The sequence below is a fragment of the Kwoniella dejecticola genome, chromosome 3 (assembly GCF_000512565.2).
Source record: "Kwoniella dejecticola CBS 10117 chromosome 3, complete sequence".
Classification (NCBI taxonomy): Eukaryota; Fungi; Basidiomycota; class Tremellomycetes; order Tremellales; family Cryptococcaceae; genus Kwoniella; species Kwoniella dejecticola.
The window spans coordinates 141,669-158,557 of NC_089303.1; the positions used below are offsets into that span (position 1 = coordinate 141,669).

General features: G+C 47.7%; 8 protein-coding genes across 8 annotated transcripts; 5 read left to right on the top strand and 3 right to left on the bottom strand.

The window, feature by feature from the left end:
- Positions 1 to 225: 225 nt before the first annotated feature.
- Positions 226 to 3,918, bottom strand: I303_102448 (uncharacterized protein; the record flags this gene model as incomplete). Its single annotated transcript, XM_018405804.1, has 13 exons — positions 226 to 425; positions 624 to 995; positions 1,115 to 1,400; positions 1,466 to 1,548; positions 1,607 to 1,626; positions 1,692 to 1,760; positions 1,822 to 1,933; positions 2,004 to 2,286; positions 2,349 to 2,438; positions 2,524 to 2,636; positions 2,697 to 2,968; positions 3,055 to 3,806; positions 3,901 to 3,918. The coding sequence occupies 13 exons, from the start codon at positions 3,916 to 3,918 to the stop codon at positions 226 to 228; spliced, it is 2,670 nt and encodes an 889-aa protein (XP_018264298.1).
- Positions 3,919 to 4,534: 616 nt separating this feature from the next.
- Positions 4,535 to 5,910, top strand: I303_102449 (uncharacterized protein; the record flags this gene model as incomplete). The annotated part of the gene is made up of 9 exons (XM_018405805.2): positions 4,535 to 4,548; positions 4,616 to 4,655; positions 4,709 to 4,724; positions 4,784 to 4,809; positions 4,882 to 5,187; positions 5,374 to 5,432; positions 5,495 to 5,597; positions 5,653 to 5,748; positions 5,833 to 5,910. The coding sequence occupies 9 exons, from the start codon at positions 4,535 to 4,537 to the stop codon at positions 5,908 to 5,910; spliced, it is 738 nt and encodes a 245-aa protein (XP_018264299.2).
- Positions 5,911 to 6,180: 270 nt separating this feature from the next.
- I303_102450 (uncharacterized protein) lies at positions 6,181 to 6,966 on the bottom strand (the record flags this gene model as incomplete). The annotated part of the gene is made up of 1 exon (XM_018405806.1): positions 6,181 to 6,966. One exon carries the CDS (start codon positions 6,964 to 6,966, stop codon positions 6,181 to 6,183), a length of 786 nt encoding a protein of 261 aa, XP_018264300.1.
- Positions 6,967 to 7,350: 384 nt separating this feature from the next.
- Positions 7,351 to 9,123, top strand: I303_102451 (uncharacterized protein; the record flags this gene model as incomplete). Its single annotated transcript, XM_018405807.1, has 3 exons — positions 7,351 to 7,362; positions 7,452 to 7,978; positions 8,064 to 9,123. The coding sequence occupies 3 exons, from the start codon at positions 7,351 to 7,353 to the stop codon at positions 9,121 to 9,123; spliced, it is 1,599 nt and encodes a 532-aa protein (XP_018264301.1).
- Positions 9,124 to 9,711: 588 nt separating this feature from the next.
- On the top strand, positions 9,712 to 10,322 carry I303_102452 (uncharacterized protein; the record flags this gene model as incomplete). Its single annotated transcript, XM_018405808.1, has 2 exons — positions 9,712 to 9,824; positions 9,896 to 10,322. 2 exons carry the CDS (start codon positions 9,712 to 9,714, stop codon positions 10,320 to 10,322), a joined length of 540 nt encoding a protein of 179 aa, XP_018264302.1.
- Positions 10,323 to 11,614: 1,292 nt separating this feature from the next.
- I303_102453 (uncharacterized protein) lies at positions 11,615 to 11,917 on the top strand (the record flags this gene model as incomplete). The annotated part of the gene is made up of 1 exon (XM_018405809.1): positions 11,615 to 11,917. One exon carries the CDS (start codon positions 11,615 to 11,617, stop codon positions 11,915 to 11,917), a length of 303 nt encoding a protein of 100 aa, XP_018264303.1.
- A 158-nt stretch (positions 11,918 to 12,075) lies between these two features.
- I303_102454 (protein disulfide-isomerase domain) lies at positions 12,076 to 14,515 on the bottom strand (the record flags this gene model as incomplete). Its single annotated transcript, XM_018405810.1, has 13 exons — positions 12,076 to 12,216; positions 12,292 to 12,462; positions 12,519 to 12,564; positions 12,621 to 13,066; positions 13,131 to 13,236; positions 13,300 to 13,383; positions 13,434 to 13,551; positions 13,617 to 13,636; positions 13,695 to 13,962; positions 14,019 to 14,048; positions 14,113 to 14,226; positions 14,289 to 14,314; positions 14,373 to 14,515. 13 exons carry the CDS (start codon positions 14,513 to 14,515, stop codon positions 12,076 to 12,078), a joined length of 1,713 nt encoding a protein of 570 aa, XP_018264304.1.
- Positions 14,516 to 15,050: 535 nt separating this feature from the next.
- On the top strand, positions 15,051 to 16,063 carry I303_102455 (uncharacterized protein; the record flags this gene model as incomplete). The annotated part of the gene is made up of 4 exons (XM_018405811.1): positions 15,051 to 15,194; positions 15,292 to 15,447; positions 15,512 to 15,733; positions 15,866 to 16,063. The coding sequence occupies 4 exons, from the start codon at positions 15,051 to 15,053 to the stop codon at positions 16,061 to 16,063; spliced, it is 720 nt and encodes a 239-aa protein (XP_018264305.1).
- Positions 16,064 to 16,889: the final 826 nt, after the last annotated feature.

Consider the following 16,889-nt stretch of genomic DNA (forward strand, 5'->3'; position numbering starts at 1 on the left):
ACAAAAGTTTTCATCAGAAACTTCATTATCATCATCATCATAATCTGCAATTCCGATCGATGGAAATCTCAAGTGCAATTTCAATTCCCACTTCCATTCGGATTGCGTTTCCGATACCAACCTGGTTCTCACCCCTTGCCTTCTACCTCAACCCTTCAGCAGGCAGAACACGCCATCATCCTAGCGCAAAGCCCTCTACTCCGAGTCGTTCAGAGAGAAGTCTTACTATGCTGCTCGCGTATATCGTCCTCTTCGTATTTCCTCCAACGCTTCTAATTCCATCAATTCCTCTTCATCCGTCGTACCTATCTCCTCCGCATCCTCCTCCTCCTCTTCGTCATCATCAACGTCATGATAGGATCCGTCGATCGGATCTTCCTCCTCGTCTTCCAAGTATCGTTGGAGGGTATTATCGTCCATCTCATCTGGATGAAGCGCGATAGGCCGCAATGCATTTCAATCCCGCTTTCGGGCTCGGGTGTGATTACTATTCCGGGTGCCATCACGAACGCCATGACGCTTTCGAGCAGTATTCTTCGCTCGGGGCGAAGCTAGACGGCGATGACGGTCTGGTTTGGGGATCGGTCTCGGTTGTGCGCCATGTCGGTGCGCACGAAGCGCACGTAAACGCGCCAGAGCTTGTTCTCGTGCGATCGCATCGCCTGGAAGAGCCGGATCAGGTGCAGGCGCATGCGCAGGTGCGAGGGCGGGTGCAGGTGCAGGTGCAGGCGCAGGTTGTATATTCTGCAGTCGATGTTGATGGTTATCCATCTCTTCTCTGACTCGTCGGTGCGCTTCATCCATATGCTGTTGAAGGCGTCGTTCGTTCTCTTCGAAACCAGCGAGATCACGTAGATTCCCGCCCCAGTCTTCTCGTTCGTTCACCCGCCGAGCATCTTGGTATGCTTCATCTATCGCACGGCGATCTCTCATATATTGTGCTTGTCTCTCAACCATCACTCTTTGCCTATTATCGACGATGTGCAACGGGCCAACTGGACATGTGGGACATGATACATCAGCTAAATTATAATCAACAACAACATATGTATGGGATTGGGATTTATAAAGTCCGTTTCAGAATAAATTCTGAGATAATAGAAGTGCTATTCACCATTCCTGTTTCTTCCATTGAAGGCTGGTAGCGCCGGGGGAGGAGAGGCGAATCCGCGTATACCAACATTGAGATTGAAGAGTGGAGCGGGAGCGAGAGCGGGAGCAGGGGGTAATGGCCCACCCGCCAGCCTGACTGCATTCACCATAGGATTTCCTCCATACATTTGGTTTCGTACGAACGGATCAGGCAGATCTACGTTCAGGTCCGCAGCATTCAAAGCGATTCCACCCGCCTGTGCGGCAGCTAAAACTTCGGCAGCTGCCGTATCTCTTGCGCGTCTCACCTGAATAATCAGATCAGCCTGGTGATTGACACGTAGCGTAATTTCGGGTTGCAGATACAACTCACGGCCTCAGCGTCCTGGTGATGTTCCTCAGAATCCCATAATACACATTTGCCTTCTTTCTTCCCTTGCCCGTATTCCCTGGGGTCTATTGCTCCAGGTTAGTAATCTATCGTACTGAATTCCGACACCTCGAAGGGACTTACCCTGATCGAAATGCTGGTAGCTAAGATGCCAGTCCTGTTAGTCAGCTACTTTTCACTTGAAGCACCATTTGAGGGTCAAACATACCCTTGTACGGCTTTCTGACAGATATAACATGACATTGTTCCGCATTTTGAACAGTGGATCTTGTTACACCTGGTCCCCACTCTCTGTAAGCTGCCCAATACGCCTTACTTGGACGAAGAAGCCAGCTTACCCAGACTCCTTGATGTATGGCTTCGCGCATTTCGGACAATGTCTGATCAGCGCTTCTGACATCGCATCTTCCACTGTGTGTCGATTGTTCAGCTTGAGATCCGCCTCGACCTCTGATAGGGCAAGACAAATCAGCAACCGTCTTGATTCCCGATTCCCGATTTTCAGGATTGGTGGACTTACCGGCACAAGTTCTGGGGATATGTTCCTTTCTTCGACATCCTCGGCAAGTGACTTGGCCGCACTCCTTGTTCATACAGCGGAACAGCTTCTCATTGGGGTTGTCGATGACGGCAGCGAAGGGACAGCTGGGGCAGCTCTCCAGACCTTCGATCTCAGCTTGCTCAAGATCTTTGGCTTGCTTCAATCGATGATACAGGTCAAGCGATTTGACAGATAGCAGTCGCGCAAGTTCAGAATCGGGGAATGGCGAAGTACAATCGGATTGATCCATACACAGGATCGACTGAGATAATGCAGCCATAAGCTTGTTGTTCTGCATGACCTGGGTGGAAGAATAGAGCTCACGACAGACTGTTCCCCCAACTTCGTTTCTGCGTGCTGCGTCGCACATTCGCAACAGAATAAATGCCCTTCGTTGCATTGTATCATGTCCTCCTGCGTTTATAGTATCGTTTCTTAGCTGCGTTCTACCAATTTCTGCCAAAAAGGAAGACTATAGAGCTGACCTCAGACGACGTACCAGAAGAGTTTCGCCAAAGCAACAGCCACATTCTATACCACCCCCAGCAGCCAGAGCCTCTTCAGTAGCTATTCTCCTTGCTTCTTCTTCACTCAGTTTTTCCGCTTTGACGACTGCAATTTCTCTTGAGAATCAGCTCGCGGAGCTCAATCATGCTTCGCATGGAGACTCACCCAAATGATTGTGTAGCCAATTCAGCTCTTTATCAAACTCCTCAGCTATCCCGTCAAGCGGTCCTTCTCCGTTCGTCCGACTTCCACTAGACGCTTGTTCTGACGCCTGAGAAGAAGAATAAGAAAGCCCTGTAGCCTTTGTTTTGACCCTCGTTACGTTTCTCGGCCTTTTCAGCTGCGAGTACGGCTTTGGCTCCAGCTTGGTATGTTCAAGAAGTCGTAAGTATGCGGGAACGTATGCACTGTGTGCACTGATGTAGGTGTGCCGCAGACTGTCAGGAGAGGGATGAAGTATCAGCTGGTATAGATCAGAATGTGCAGACAAGTGATTTAGCGGAACTGGGTTTCGTGGACTTACTGCGCGGTGGGGATAGAGGGGAAATCCTGCTCCAACTGGGCCATACTTCTAGCATAATAAGCAGGTCCGAACCTATGCTGACTTCTATATGCCGGATCTTTGTATTCGTTCTCCTGACCTGATATAAGTGGGTTTGTGTCTTCATCTTTCCCCTTTTTGTTCTCTTTCAATCTAGGATAACCACCTTCCATCTCCAAAGCAATCTCGACCACTCTGTTAGCAGGATTCACACCTGGTCTCAGTATCATCTCTTCGTTGATAGCCCTGAGAGCCCACTCAGAATCTATGTCAGGTAGAATCTCGATAACGCGGGTCAAATGATCTTCTGCGAGGTATGATTTGGGCGTCGAAGGACCGGCTTCTGGTGAAGAGGGGATGTCTGCAATGACTACGTCCTGTGTGACTTGAGATGAGTCTGCAGTGTTAGACCTTTTTCGCTTGTTATGTCTGTCCTCATCATCATCTTTGCTTTTCTGAGAGCTCCTGAGGGTTCGAGGAGAGCCATGGTCGCTCAAGTCTGCGGTTGTCCTTTTCCGTCTAGAGGGTCCAGCTTGATTCGCTTGGGGTGTATCATCCTCTGACGAGCTGTCGATGGCGATAGGGTTGTCTTTGTTAGTGTTTTTCTTCAAGTAGTCGGGGACTTCGTCCAGTGCCAGGACAGAGTCGTCGTCCGAGGTGTCGTCTGAAGTGTGGTATGGTCCGGCTGGAAGATTGACGAAGATATCGGAAGAAGCGAAGAGGGAAGATTGCGCCTGAGAGGGTGAGCGGCTGTCAGTCAAAGGATTGATGTCCGATACAAGCTACATACATAGTGACCTAGCAGAAATATGCGGCGAGTGTACTTACTGAAAGAGTGCCGGGCATCTTCCCGCCCTCCCCTATTAGCGCGAGGTGTAAAAAGCGTTGCCGCTCTTATAGTCACGGTTCAGTGGGGATGTGTAGGTTGTGTTGAGTTTCGCCTGTCAAAAGGTAGGTATCTCTCCTGATGACTGATACTGTGCATCACATTGGTCGCTGGTGAGGAGGAAGATGGAATGTTGGGTGATGATTGTAGTGGGTTGTTCTGTGTCTGTCTGTCTGTCTGTCTGTGCGAAATTCACTTTGACTCTGATCAGGTTGAATCAACCAACTTCCAATAACCGGTCAATTCGGAACCAAATACGAAGCACAGCGAGATAACCATGAGACGACCACGTGGTGTTCATAACAATGAATACGTAATAATTGCCTGAGCGCAAGCTTAAGTAGCTGGTGACGCCGCGCGTTGGAATGTTGAAGATGTAATCGTTGTTCAAGTCATCTCGAAGAGACAATATTATTCCACCTGAACCGTAGATCACAGTACGCAGCAAGATCAATAGCTATCGCCTCCAGAGTCAAGGGAACAGGACACGCATCGATACATTAGGACAGCTCTACGCGACCTATAGGCAACCTCCCTACGTCGAAGAAACGGCACCTAGCAATCTAGCAAAACACAATGTTCTTAACGAGGTGAGCCGATTCATCAGCCCTTGTCCACTTTGGGGGGACACTGCTGACCTGGGCCTCTTTGCCTCAGATCCGAGTACGACAGAGGTGTAAACACCTTCTCGCCCGAGGTGAGTTGCGCTATCAGATGTTCCTGCGAACTCAGCTGACGTCTTCATCTTAGGGTCGTCTATTCCAAGGTATGCTATATCACCTTAGTCCGTAATTTTGGAAGTAAGCTGACTTGTGAAAATATCAGTCGAGTATGCGATGGAAGCTATCAAAGTGAGCTTCCTGCTCCTCCTCGTCTTCCTCATAAGAGAGATGCAAGCTCATGTAGTTGTGATCGAACGGTAGCTCGGTTCAACAACAGTAGGAATCACCACACCCGAGGGCGTAGTCTTAGCAGTAGAGAAGAGAGTTCCTTCCCCTTTATTGGAGTCGTCTTCGATTGAGAAGATCATGGAGATCGATTCTCATATCGGAACGGCGATGTCGGGTCTGACGGCAGACGCAAGGACGATGGTCGAACATGCCCGAGTGACCTCGCAGATGCACGCGTTCACGTACGACGAGAAGATCGGCGTGGAGAGCTGTACCCAGGCAGTATGTGATTTGGCGCTTAGGTTCGGAGAGAGTGTAGAGGACGATGATGCTTTGATGGTGAGTCGGTGCGATTCTCTCTTCCATTCGAAAATCCGCGTTCGAAGGGACACCTCTCGATCTAAAATCCCCTTTTGTCGTATTGCTCGCTGTGAAGTTTACCTGCATATAAGTTGCGCGTTGCCGCATCGTGCATACGTACTTTCGTCCTATTGATTGGATGCACTCGCTGATACGTCGTAACAGTCTCGACCGTTCGGAGTAGCGCTCTTGATTGCGGGGATAGATGAAAAAGGACCCCAATTGTGAGCTTACATTGTTGCGACCGTTCGACAAGGTAGCACTCGCTAATATAAAGCGTTTCCAGATACCACACCGATCCATCAGGTACTTTCGTCCGATACGACGCCAAAGCTATCGGGTCAGGTTCCGATGCTGCTCAACAATCCTTACAAGATGCTTTCCACAAAGTAAGCTGTCAGTTGATTAATTTCTTCTAACACAGCTGACGCAATGCTTCTATAGCAAATGACTCTGTTGGAGGCGCACTCTTTAGCTCTGAAAGTGTTGAAGCAGGTCATGGAGGAGAAATTGGATGAGAACAATGTACAACTCGCTCAAGTAAGTCTACTGAGAGAATCGTAGCATATCCCCCTTGCTCTTCATATTAGCAGATACTGACCATTTGGACTTGGGTTGGTGCAGGTGACGAAGGCAAAGGGATTCGAGATTTTGAATGAGAACGACTTGAAAGCTGTCATTGAGACCCTTGGCACTGCATAAGTCCAATTCAGCCTAGCACTGGCTCAGATCAAATCATGTAGAAGTAGATACAAAATGCATGTTCATAACGATATGATGATCAGGGTGGGGTATCGGTGATTGCAGGGTATATATGCGAATAATGGACATATCTTATCCTATCTTATTGTAGTCCATTTGAATCACTTTAGTCCAGAATAACCGATCCTAGCCATAATGAGGTATGGCTGTGTCGGTGCTGTATTTCCGATATCTTGCTTCCGCAAGAAAGCAAGCGAGTAGAGAGTGTGCTCATTGATCCACTTTGAAAAACTTGATATTCTTCCATTCCCACCTCGAAGCTCTCTCCCATACTCCGCCCATCCCCTTCTTCCTTCCTTCGGGAGTCATCAACTCGTTCGCCCCTGGATCTTTCAACTCCACCATGATCCCAATTTTGACTTCTTCTTCTTCTTCTTCTTCTTCTTCTTCTTCTTCTTCTCCATCTTCATCCTCACCTTTATCTTGTTCTGGGTCTCTGTTCTGGTTTTTGGGATGACTTTTACTTTTACTTTTACTTTTACTTTTGATGGCCACAGCTGACCATTCCAACCATAATCCGGTCCATCCTCCTGCGCCCTTCCGACTCGGTTCCCCCAAATGACTCACGAACTCCCTACCCGTAGTTCTCGGGGTGAGCTTCAGGGTAGGTGGACGAGGTATAGATAGAGGTTTGTCGCCCTCTTTCTTGGGCGGAAGTTCTATTTTGTCACTTTTGAAGTGGATGATGATTTCCGGAGGGGGTGAATAAGAGGGAGAAGGTTTTTGGTTAACCCGTTTTGGAGGTGGGGTAGGTGTAGGTGAGGAGGAGGTGTTGTATATGTCGATAGACTCGAGGCCGTTAGAAGGATGGTATGCGAGAGACAGACCGAGAGGATAGTAGTTGTGGTAAGTTGTATCTGGATATGATTCGATTTCGGGCTCGAGCAAGGGCAAGGGAGTAGTGGAGGAGAGGGTTGAGAGGTATATACGGGTTGATGAGGATGAAGGATCAGAGGAGAATAATGGGACTAGATCGGAAGGATCGAGAATTGACATGCTTGTTGCTTGTGGATCGCTGTTGGAGCAGATGCTATGAGTTCATGTACAAGGTGGGTGAATTATGATGTTGATATGTTAATATCGGTGGGCAGGCGTCAGGCTATGGAAGTTTGATGTCGATGACGCGCGGTGGAGGATGTCCATCATATCTTTCAAAAATGTCCAAGCGTTGATGAATGAAGTTGAATGATATGGAATACAAAGTTGAATGACTCACCCTGTCCACACGTTCACACAAGTTGACTCACCCATAAGCACATACGTATACGTACACAGCCTATATAACCATGTGATCGTCAATCTCACTGGATCACCGAATCCATCCATCCATCTTCTTTCTTCCTTCTTCCGAGAAACATACATCTCTGCTCGAATATCAGAATGCCTATCCAGGTCAGTATCCTGTTTCGTCACACTTTACTCCCTCTCAACTAAACAGTCACCCATCAGTCGATAGCGAGCTGATGCAATTCATGATGAAGCTCGGAAAAAATCTGGCTTTCACCTCAGTCGGTCCTGCAAGCATTGACTCCTGGGAATCTGACACTGCTACCTCGCCGCCCATCAGCCCGCCTATTCTCGTAGACGCGCAAACCCGATCCTCCGGGATGCCTGTGGAGAGACTTGCACCTTGGGTCATGAGAGCAAGAAGATCACAGGCCTCAGCACCTGAACCGACCCAGGCTTCCACCCCTTCAGCTGTCGAAGATGCCGAGAGCATCGATAGATCTAACAAGACGTCGCCTGCGGTATCTGAATGTCTTCAAGCTTCCAACCCTCCAGCATCAATCGCCAAGATTACCGAAGGTCCCGAAGACGTTACTATCACCTTCGAGGACTTTAGAGTCTCAGCATCGAAAATCAATGAAGCTTCCACCACGTCAAAGCAGACCAAGGAGGGAGAGCTCCAGCTAGACAAGAAGTATTACGATTTCACTGGGGATCTTCGACTCATATCCACCGACGGTATCGTATTCCGAACCTCATCTAATCATCTGAGATTTTCCAGGTGAGTGTTGTTGCAATTCGCAGTCCTCCTCACTTCATATAATTAGATACAACGTGAGCTGACGTGATTATTTCGCACAATATAGTAAAGCCTTTGCCTCAATGTACCCCCTCTCGTCCTCGCCAAAGACTATCACCATCCAATTCGAGGAAGAAGCCTCTGTCCTCCGCTTCTTCTTGAACTTTCTTCACGGTGATATCCCCAAGCCGAAATTCGCCTTCCTCGGCGATTTCAGACGAGCTATCGGCATCGCAAAAATCTTCGATTGCAAGCTCGTCCTCACTGCCATGAAGTACCTCGCTAGACAATATATGTATCAGGACGACTACTATTCTCGATATATCTTCATCATCGGAAGTAATTTGGGAGATATCAACCTATGCGCTGACGCCATCAGAGACGGCGATGATTACGCATACGACTCTAGCAACAATGTTTGGGAAGAGCCGATGGGGTGGTATGACGAGGATGCAAACAAAGATCAAGACTTCAATGAGGAAAAAGACGTCTTCGACGATTTTCCACTTATGCTTCCTGTCACCTGGTCCGTCGCCGATATCAAGCAGATTCCAGTCAAGTATTACGCCGCTCTTCTAAGAGCCACTCGAACATTCACTAAAGATAATAATGACTGGTACGAAGCTGCGAATGAGTTTGAAGAATTGATGAGTCCCCCTTCGACCCAACAGAAAGCAGAGAGTGGCAAAGTCGTGGAGAAGGTAACCGGGGTAAAGGAGACGAAAAGAGCGAGTAATGTCGTCAAGGATGAGAAGAATTCCGAAGTGGGGAAAAAAGACGACAATGATATGACAAAGGTGAACGGGTCTAAAGAGACGAAGAATATTGGGGTTTCGGATAACGAAGCGAAGGATATCCAAAGCGACGGGGCACGCGGTAGCGAAGTCAAGAAGGCGAACAAGGAAACAGATGGCAAGGTGATCCGTCCCCTTGTTTTCAAAGGCAAGCAAATCAAAAATCTTCCAGTACGAGTCCAACCAGAACAGCGATCACCTGGAGGATCCGAGCAGAAGGAAGTCCCCCCTTCGCCATCTTCTGATCCGCGGGTCGATAGATGGGTCGCAGAGATGAGGTTGTCGGGCGAGAAGGCGAAAGGAGGAAGAGAGGGGAGTAAGCGAGGAAAGTGACTGAACGAATGAACAGATCGAAAAGCGATTCACCTTGTTGATGAAAATCTGAGACTGTAAAGTATACAGAAGAATATATCATATAATTGTATCTAGCAGCTTACGATGTAACATGTATGACATTAAACAAGTGAAAGTCAACGACTCACCATGCCGTATGACCCAAGGAGCCACTGCTGATCTTCATGATCAATGTATGAGAATGAGTGAAGGGCACGTACCACCGTTCAGGGCTAGTCTGTATGATACGACTTCAGCATACGCGGTAGTCTTCCTAAATTCATTCATCATCCTTTTCACGTTGCTTGCCTCTTTCGTCAGCTGCCCATCATACAGTACATCAACCACCTTCTTCCGCTTCACAATACGAGGAGGATCGACTTCTGAGATCCGATAGTTCAGCAAGACTCGTTATACAGCTCGGCTGTACGTCGGTCCCGTAAGTACTAACTACCTTCAGTGACGCACATAGCATCGTGGGGGAACAGTGATCAGTGAATGAGCTGACGTTATGCGAATCACAGACAGACACCCGTCTCCTAGCTCATTTTTCTCGCAAAAGAACGATACAGTAGAAGAGATTTCGACATGACACCTGACCCTCAAATAGATGAGGTCTACCAGGATGCCGAAGCTGAATATACCCTGGTGTCTTCCGATAATATCGCTTTCAAGGTTCATAGACATCATCTGTTCCTCAGGTACATCGCATATTGTCGATTTCATGATGTTTTGAAGTGGCGATGGTAACTGACGATCACCTGCTCAACAGTTCGGTCTTTAAGGACATGGTAGACGCTCTTGACCCTTCTTGCACCACTATCAGCCCCACCGACGAGTACATGGAGGAAGCGGACACGATTAGATACTTCCTCGATATCTGCCATCACAAAGCGACAGCCCTCATTTGGGACACCTACGGCGTATTTCGCGCAGTAATCAGCTTTGTCAAAAATTACGAAATCCACCTGATCGAGCCCTTCCTCCGCCTGCAATTGCAGAAACACATAGAGGGCGATGGTAGAGCCAGGTACTGCTTCATCCTTGCAGCAGAACTCGCAGATATCGAGTGTGCCGCCAGAAGTATCGAGAAGGCCGGAGAAATGGTATTCGAGAATAATGACGGTACAAACGCTCCTAAGAAGTGGTTCATTAACGAACAGATCCATGATCGCGCAAAATTGGGACCATCCGGATAATGGGGCTTCCTTGACAACGAGTCAATCATGGATCCTTCCGCTTGGCCACTCTGGGCATCAAGAAGAGTAGATCGCGATTATCAAGCTGCCTTGCAACGCACGATGACACGTTTCCCTCTGGATTCTGGCCCGAACTTGGGAAGAAAGAGAGCAGTTTATTTCAGGAAGCTTATGGACGACCTTGAACATTGATATCTTCAATTCTGGCTCAAAGATAAGTTATATATATATTTGATCATCCTATAAGTAGCACGTTTCCACAATGATAACTGGTCCATTGTATGCATATCCGTACATGTGTAGTCTCCGACACAGTGCTTCGGACTTCGAACGGACGTTGTAGTGTCTGCGAGTCTTCCCAAAACAGATGGTGAGCTGACGAGATAAGTGTACAGGAATGTAAGGGCGCAAACACTGGATTGAGGGCATCAGAGTCCAAGGCTACTACACTTCTTATCCACACGAAATCAAATAGATTTCGTGCAGTGTCTTGCATACTGTATTTACATCCTTTCCTCACTTTTATTTCTCTCGCTTTTTCTTTCTTTCTGAGATCTACAAGATTCTTGAGTGCCATTCGAAGGTATGGGCTTACTCTTCTCGTCCTTTGACCTTGTTAAGATATCGCAGAATTGCCTCAATATAGAGGCACAGGCTCGACGACATATGATGATGAGCGGAGCGGAGCTGTCGAGAGTTGGGCTGTTGTCACAGCTAGGCAAGCACGTTATCGATTCGCTATCATGCTTGAAGATCAGGAAGAATCAAAGCCTAAAACCGATGAAGTCTACCAAAGCGAAAGCGAAGACGCAGAGATCACCCTTATCTCGTCAGATCATGTCGCTTTCAAGGTTCACAGATACCATCTACAATCACACAGGTCGGTTCAGTCCTCAAAATCAAAATCAACAAAGGTTAGCAATGAGTCACTGAAGTCCCCTGATTGATCCGTCGCAGCGGTGTGTTACGATCGATGATTGCCGATTTCGGAACGATGTCGAGTGAACAAACGATAGAGCTCCCCGATACGCAATGCGCAAGTCGAACATTCGTTCACAATCCGCCTCTTCCTCGACATCATTTATAATCGCCCCCTTAATCTTATCCGCGATTCCCTTGGACCCTTCCGAAATTGCATCTACCTCGCGAAGAAATACGAGTGTGAAACGGTCCTAACAGCTCTCAAATTTCACACGACGACGTTCCTCGAACAGTACATCTCGCCTCATTACTTGTTTATCCTTGCTGCTGAGCTGGATAATGTCAACCTAGCTGTTGGGGCCATCGCCAAAATGGGCACTCGGCACTGGCCAGTCGAAGCCGATGAGCCGGATCCCATCTTTTGGCGATCTCCTTCGGAGGAAATGGAACAGAGCAAGACGGGTATGTGCGGCTTAGGACTCAGCAGATCTGCCGGAGTCTTGGAAGTTACCTCTTGGCCAATATGGGAGCTGTACAGGGTACCACTGCCCTATGTGGTCGCCTTGATGAAGACTGGAAGAACCCACAGTTTGGCCAGTGGGTCCGGCGAGGGCGAGGAGGCCAGTCTGCAGTTCAAGAAATTGATGACGGAATGGAAGGGGTTGGAGAAGTAGACAATGGAGCTTCCGGCCCAAGGGCAAAAAGTACAAGATCTAGTGATATATGAAATGACCATCATCTGGCGAAAGGGTATCATTCATGATGCTGGATATGGTGTACTGACCTAGACTACGTATCTTACACTCCATCGCTGGCATTCTGACTCATACTCCTAGTCCAATCTCGGTCCTCCAACCGGGGTTCCCGAATCCTTATGATCCCTTCCATTGCATTTCTGCAGCAAACCAACGAACAACCCAACAGCTCCAACAAGCAAGACCAAAGCGAGAAGAGGATGTTCTACACTCATTTGCTGTTGGACGAACAGATCAGCTTCTTGCAGCTTCTTGCCCGCAGAGTCAAGGCTGGCACGAAAGAGCTGACGTACCCCGAAATTGATCAGAGTCGCTGCGGCGCTCCTTGAACCCCATTGCAAGGTCGATTCTATCCGTTTAGGCCGCAAGAAATGTTGATATATGCCTTCGAGCACTGAGAATATGCTGGTTCCGTCGAATTCGATTTGATTGCCCTCGATAGTGGTATCGTAATATTCGTCCAACTACTCATACTCGGTCAGCTTATTATACTCCTCTAATGAGCGCGTGAAAGGCTTACTGGTGTATCGATCACAACAACGGCGGGTATTTTGCTCTTCTTTATGCTGCGAGGCATGTGAGTACTGACTGTACTCACCAGCAAGAGAGATAAGGTACTCACTTGTATTGCTGCTTCAGCCATCCACTCCACTTTTCACCGTCGACCCAGACGAACCAAACAGGTTGGGCGAACGGCCTTCCGCCTTTCTTCCATGCTTTAGCGACTTCTTCTAACTGATCTCTATCCTTCTTCCCCTCCTCTCCCTTGTGTAAAGCTCCAAGAACTACTATCGCTCTGCTATTCGAGTTCATCACTGCATTGTAATTGCTTCCTGTCAATTCTAGCAGCGTGGGGAATCGGTGAAGCTGGATGAACTTGTTCAAGCTGTCCTGCGATGCTGGAAAAGCTAATGAGCCGACTGGACGCGAAGAGTAGGATGAGAAGGCGAATAAGACTGAAGTGGGAGGTGGATTGGCGATGGATAACTGTTGATATAGCTGAGCATCGGATGAGGTATAAGCCGGAACAGAGCCGAGAAGCGGTTCGAGCGCTTTCTTGACGGATTGCTGTCAGACGAGTATCTCAGTAAGATGTCCTTTCTAGCTCGAATCGATGAGACAACGGGCTTACAAGGTCAGCGACGGTGGTATCGTAATTCTGCAGGTACAAGAACAATGCTTCGTTGGATTTAACTACGTTGTCAAATTCGGCGAATTTCAAGGGTTGTAGAGTCGTCCTACATCAGGTATATCAGTTGGATCGCCCTACCCAAGGCGATCGCTTCGGAATTATGACGTACACTTGAACAGCCTTCTCAGCAAAAGCCTTCAGCTTATCAAATGATCGCGAGCCAGGGTGATCCGTCTTTGTGCCATGATGATACCTGTTCTACGAGTCAACAGCTATTGAGCGATATGCTTGGACAACACTCACATTCGTATCGTTGGGTAGCCTTGTATACCCGATTTCCTGCAGAAGTTCTTGTGAATGTCGCAGTCCACAGCAACGATGTTGAGCTTTCCCTTCATAGCCTCAGCGAGCTTTTCGTACGCTACAAATTCATGAGATATAAGCGCAATTCTATCCTAATTACGCTAATGACATTTGACAACTTACTGGGTCTGAGCTTTTTACAGCTGCAGTGTAGAGTACATGTCAATATCACTCGAGAATTGCAGGTCGCGGATGACTCACTGTCCACACCACGGTGCAAAGAAGTCCACCATTACAGGACCTTTCGCCTTATATTCTTCAAATTGAACTTCGTCTACCTCCACGACCTGTCCATCGGGATTAGGCTTTTCTCCTGATGATACACCATCATCCTCGTTTGATGCCATCGCACGCAGCTGGGTATATTCTTCGACTCTTTCATTAATGAACTTCTCCAAGTCACCGTATGATCTGTCTCCGGTATAATGAGGTTTCGGTTGTCCATCTTCGTAGACCATTAATTGAGGATCTGCATGAAACTGAGTGAGCTGTTTTGCAGAATGACTGTAACATAATCGAACTTACAGAACTTGATTCCATTTGTGTTACACAGATCTGCCAGTTTGTCAGCTATCTTGAGTACATCTTCCTGACGACGCGCAAAGCTCAGCTGACTCACCACCCTGTGCTAGACAGTTGACTTGTGCCATGTGGAATCCTGATAATCGCTCTAAATGCTGCTTGTCCTTGGCCATCTGCGCCCAGGTTGGAGCAAAGGCTCTACAGTGACTACCTATGAGCAGAAACATCTAGTCAACCATAGCGCAGATCGCCTATTGGGACAACGTATCTTACATTTCGGTGAATAGTGCTCGACCAACCTGAATTACGAAGAATCGGTGAGCTTGATGACCTAGATAAACCCGTATTTGAGCTTACCATATGCCTCGCGAAGTTTCTTGCTTGAAATTATCATCTGTCAGTTGACGCAAATCAACATCGTCATTCGATGATGCTGCGGACACGCCTGTGAGTGCGGTCGTTATTCCTAATATCGTCAAGAGGTATTGAGGGAGGCGCATTGATAATGAATGAGCTCGATCACAATTGCCGGGAGGTGTGGATGAACTATTCCTGTCTCGCCTCTTCTTATCGTATCTATCCTTGGTATCGATTCCTGTGAGCGTCTCTAGGTGGAAGTCGATAATTCATCTCATTAATGAAAGGATATGCATAGCTCACTCCTGAACAACGACAACGGCGACGACGATCTTCGACAAAACAACAACACTCGTCAACTTAGCTCGCATTTACGTAAACAAGCAGATGACCGAGTAAAACGTGTTGTCGCTCAGGGAAACCGGTGCAGCCAGGACCGTCAAGCATCATCGTTTTGGCAACGACATATCATCAATCATCCTCAACAGCGAGCATCATACATTGACTGACATACAAATTTCAGACATCACACGAAGATCAGACACTCCTAGGGAAATTCCAAGCCAGCCGTAGATCTCTTTGGAAACATAACCGCGATGAACATACTAGCATGTCACAGATACCAATTTGCCGAATCTAGCTGATCTATGTACGCAGGATACACTCTTTGGTCGGTCGATGACCCCTGCCGAGAGGCTGCGACAGCATCAACGGTCGTTGCAGAAGGCACAGCGGGAACTGGATAGGGAGAAGGGAAAGTTGGAAGCGCAAGAGAAGAAGACGATGGCAGATATCAAGCGTAATGCGAAGTCTGGAAATATGGTGAGTGTCTCCAGCCTCACTACCCATTACTTTCCTGTTGTCCGAGATACGTATATCTAGAGCACTGACATTCTCATGGGCCGACGTGCTGGAACAGAATGCATGCAAGATACTTGCTAAAGACTTGGTACGAACGAGACGATATATACAGAAGTTCACGCAAATGAGGGTGCAACTGCAGGCTGTCTCGCTCAGGATGCAAACGTTGAGGAGTAATGAACAGATGGCTACAGCAATGAAGGGCGCTACGAGGGTAGGTGGGCTCCTTACAAGTATATCTGAGTGATGAGCTGAAGACACTCATGAACTTGATATAGGCAATGGGGCAGATGAATCGAAGTTTGAACTTACCCCAAATACAGAAGATCATGAACGATTTCGAGAAAGAATCGTCAACTATGGATATGAAGGAAGAGATGATGTCCGATGCAGTGGACGATGCTATGGAAGATGAGGATGAGGGAGAAGGGGAGGAAGTGGAGAGTGATAAAATATTGAAGGAAGTCCTAGACGAGATTGGCATGAACATGAACGAATCGGTAAGTGCTATTCTAATCCAACTCCTTGTCTGGTCCAGCTTTGTGGGCGCAGGCTAGACTCTCTTTCTCTGGGCGATATATGCGATTTTGCCTAGCATGAGCTACACAGGCTGATCTGATGTCGTCCGCAAGCTCGCTTCGGCGCCCACAGCCAACCCTCATATCAACGAACCGTTACAAACATCACGAGTCGCAGTGGCGGAGGGATTACCAGCGATGCCGTCTGGCGGCAGTGATACACCCAAGGGTGCAGGTGGTGGTGGAGGTGGTCCGATGAGTGCAGATGAAGCGGATCTACAAAGAAGGTTAGACGCTCTGCGACGGGACTAGAAGATCTGCGGTTACTTAGGTGGCTGAGCGAGCCACACGATATGCTTTTACGCTAGTCGATCTTATATTGTTTGGATGTTACAGTTGTACCAGTATTTCGTTCATTTCATCGATGTGGGATATACGGCACCTTCCTCTCAGGAGAAGAGGACTAGGAGAGTATGGTCATGTATGATTATCAGCTAGTGTGAGACGTGTGAGACCCCTCCACAAGATTGGGTTGTCGTTGTCGGCCGAAGATAGGAAAGTGCCACATGGGAGTGACATCAGCTTGGGTGAATATACCTATATCGGAAAAGAACGGAGTTATCGCCGAGTCATTGATTGAGTGAATTCAGGGAAATCTGATGATTCATGTCCCTGTGCGTACGAGTTAAGACGGTTGAAAATACCTCCATTTTTTTATCAGATAACATGCATCCACTCCAAAAATCAAACAAACAAATCCCGAGAACCTAGGCATCTCCTAAGGAAAAGGTCCCTTTGAATCCTCATCTTACCCATCTTGGGGCGTATCTCATCATCATATACGGAATGACCTCGACTAGATACACGACTCCGCAATACCCAATGTTGCATTTCAGATTTTAGATGGGCCCTGAATAGTGGTAATCAGATAAACCCTTTTGACCATTTGGCATACCAAATCCACAGAATCAAGGACGGAGAAAAAAACCAAATTGCATTCCATCCATGGAGCATCAGCATCGAAACTATTTTCCCTAACCATCGCATCCTCATTCAACCATTCATTACACAAGTCACATCTTCCTCATGCCTTTAGCAAAGCAACCATACCAGTCGTCCTTCAACTAAGAACGAACCC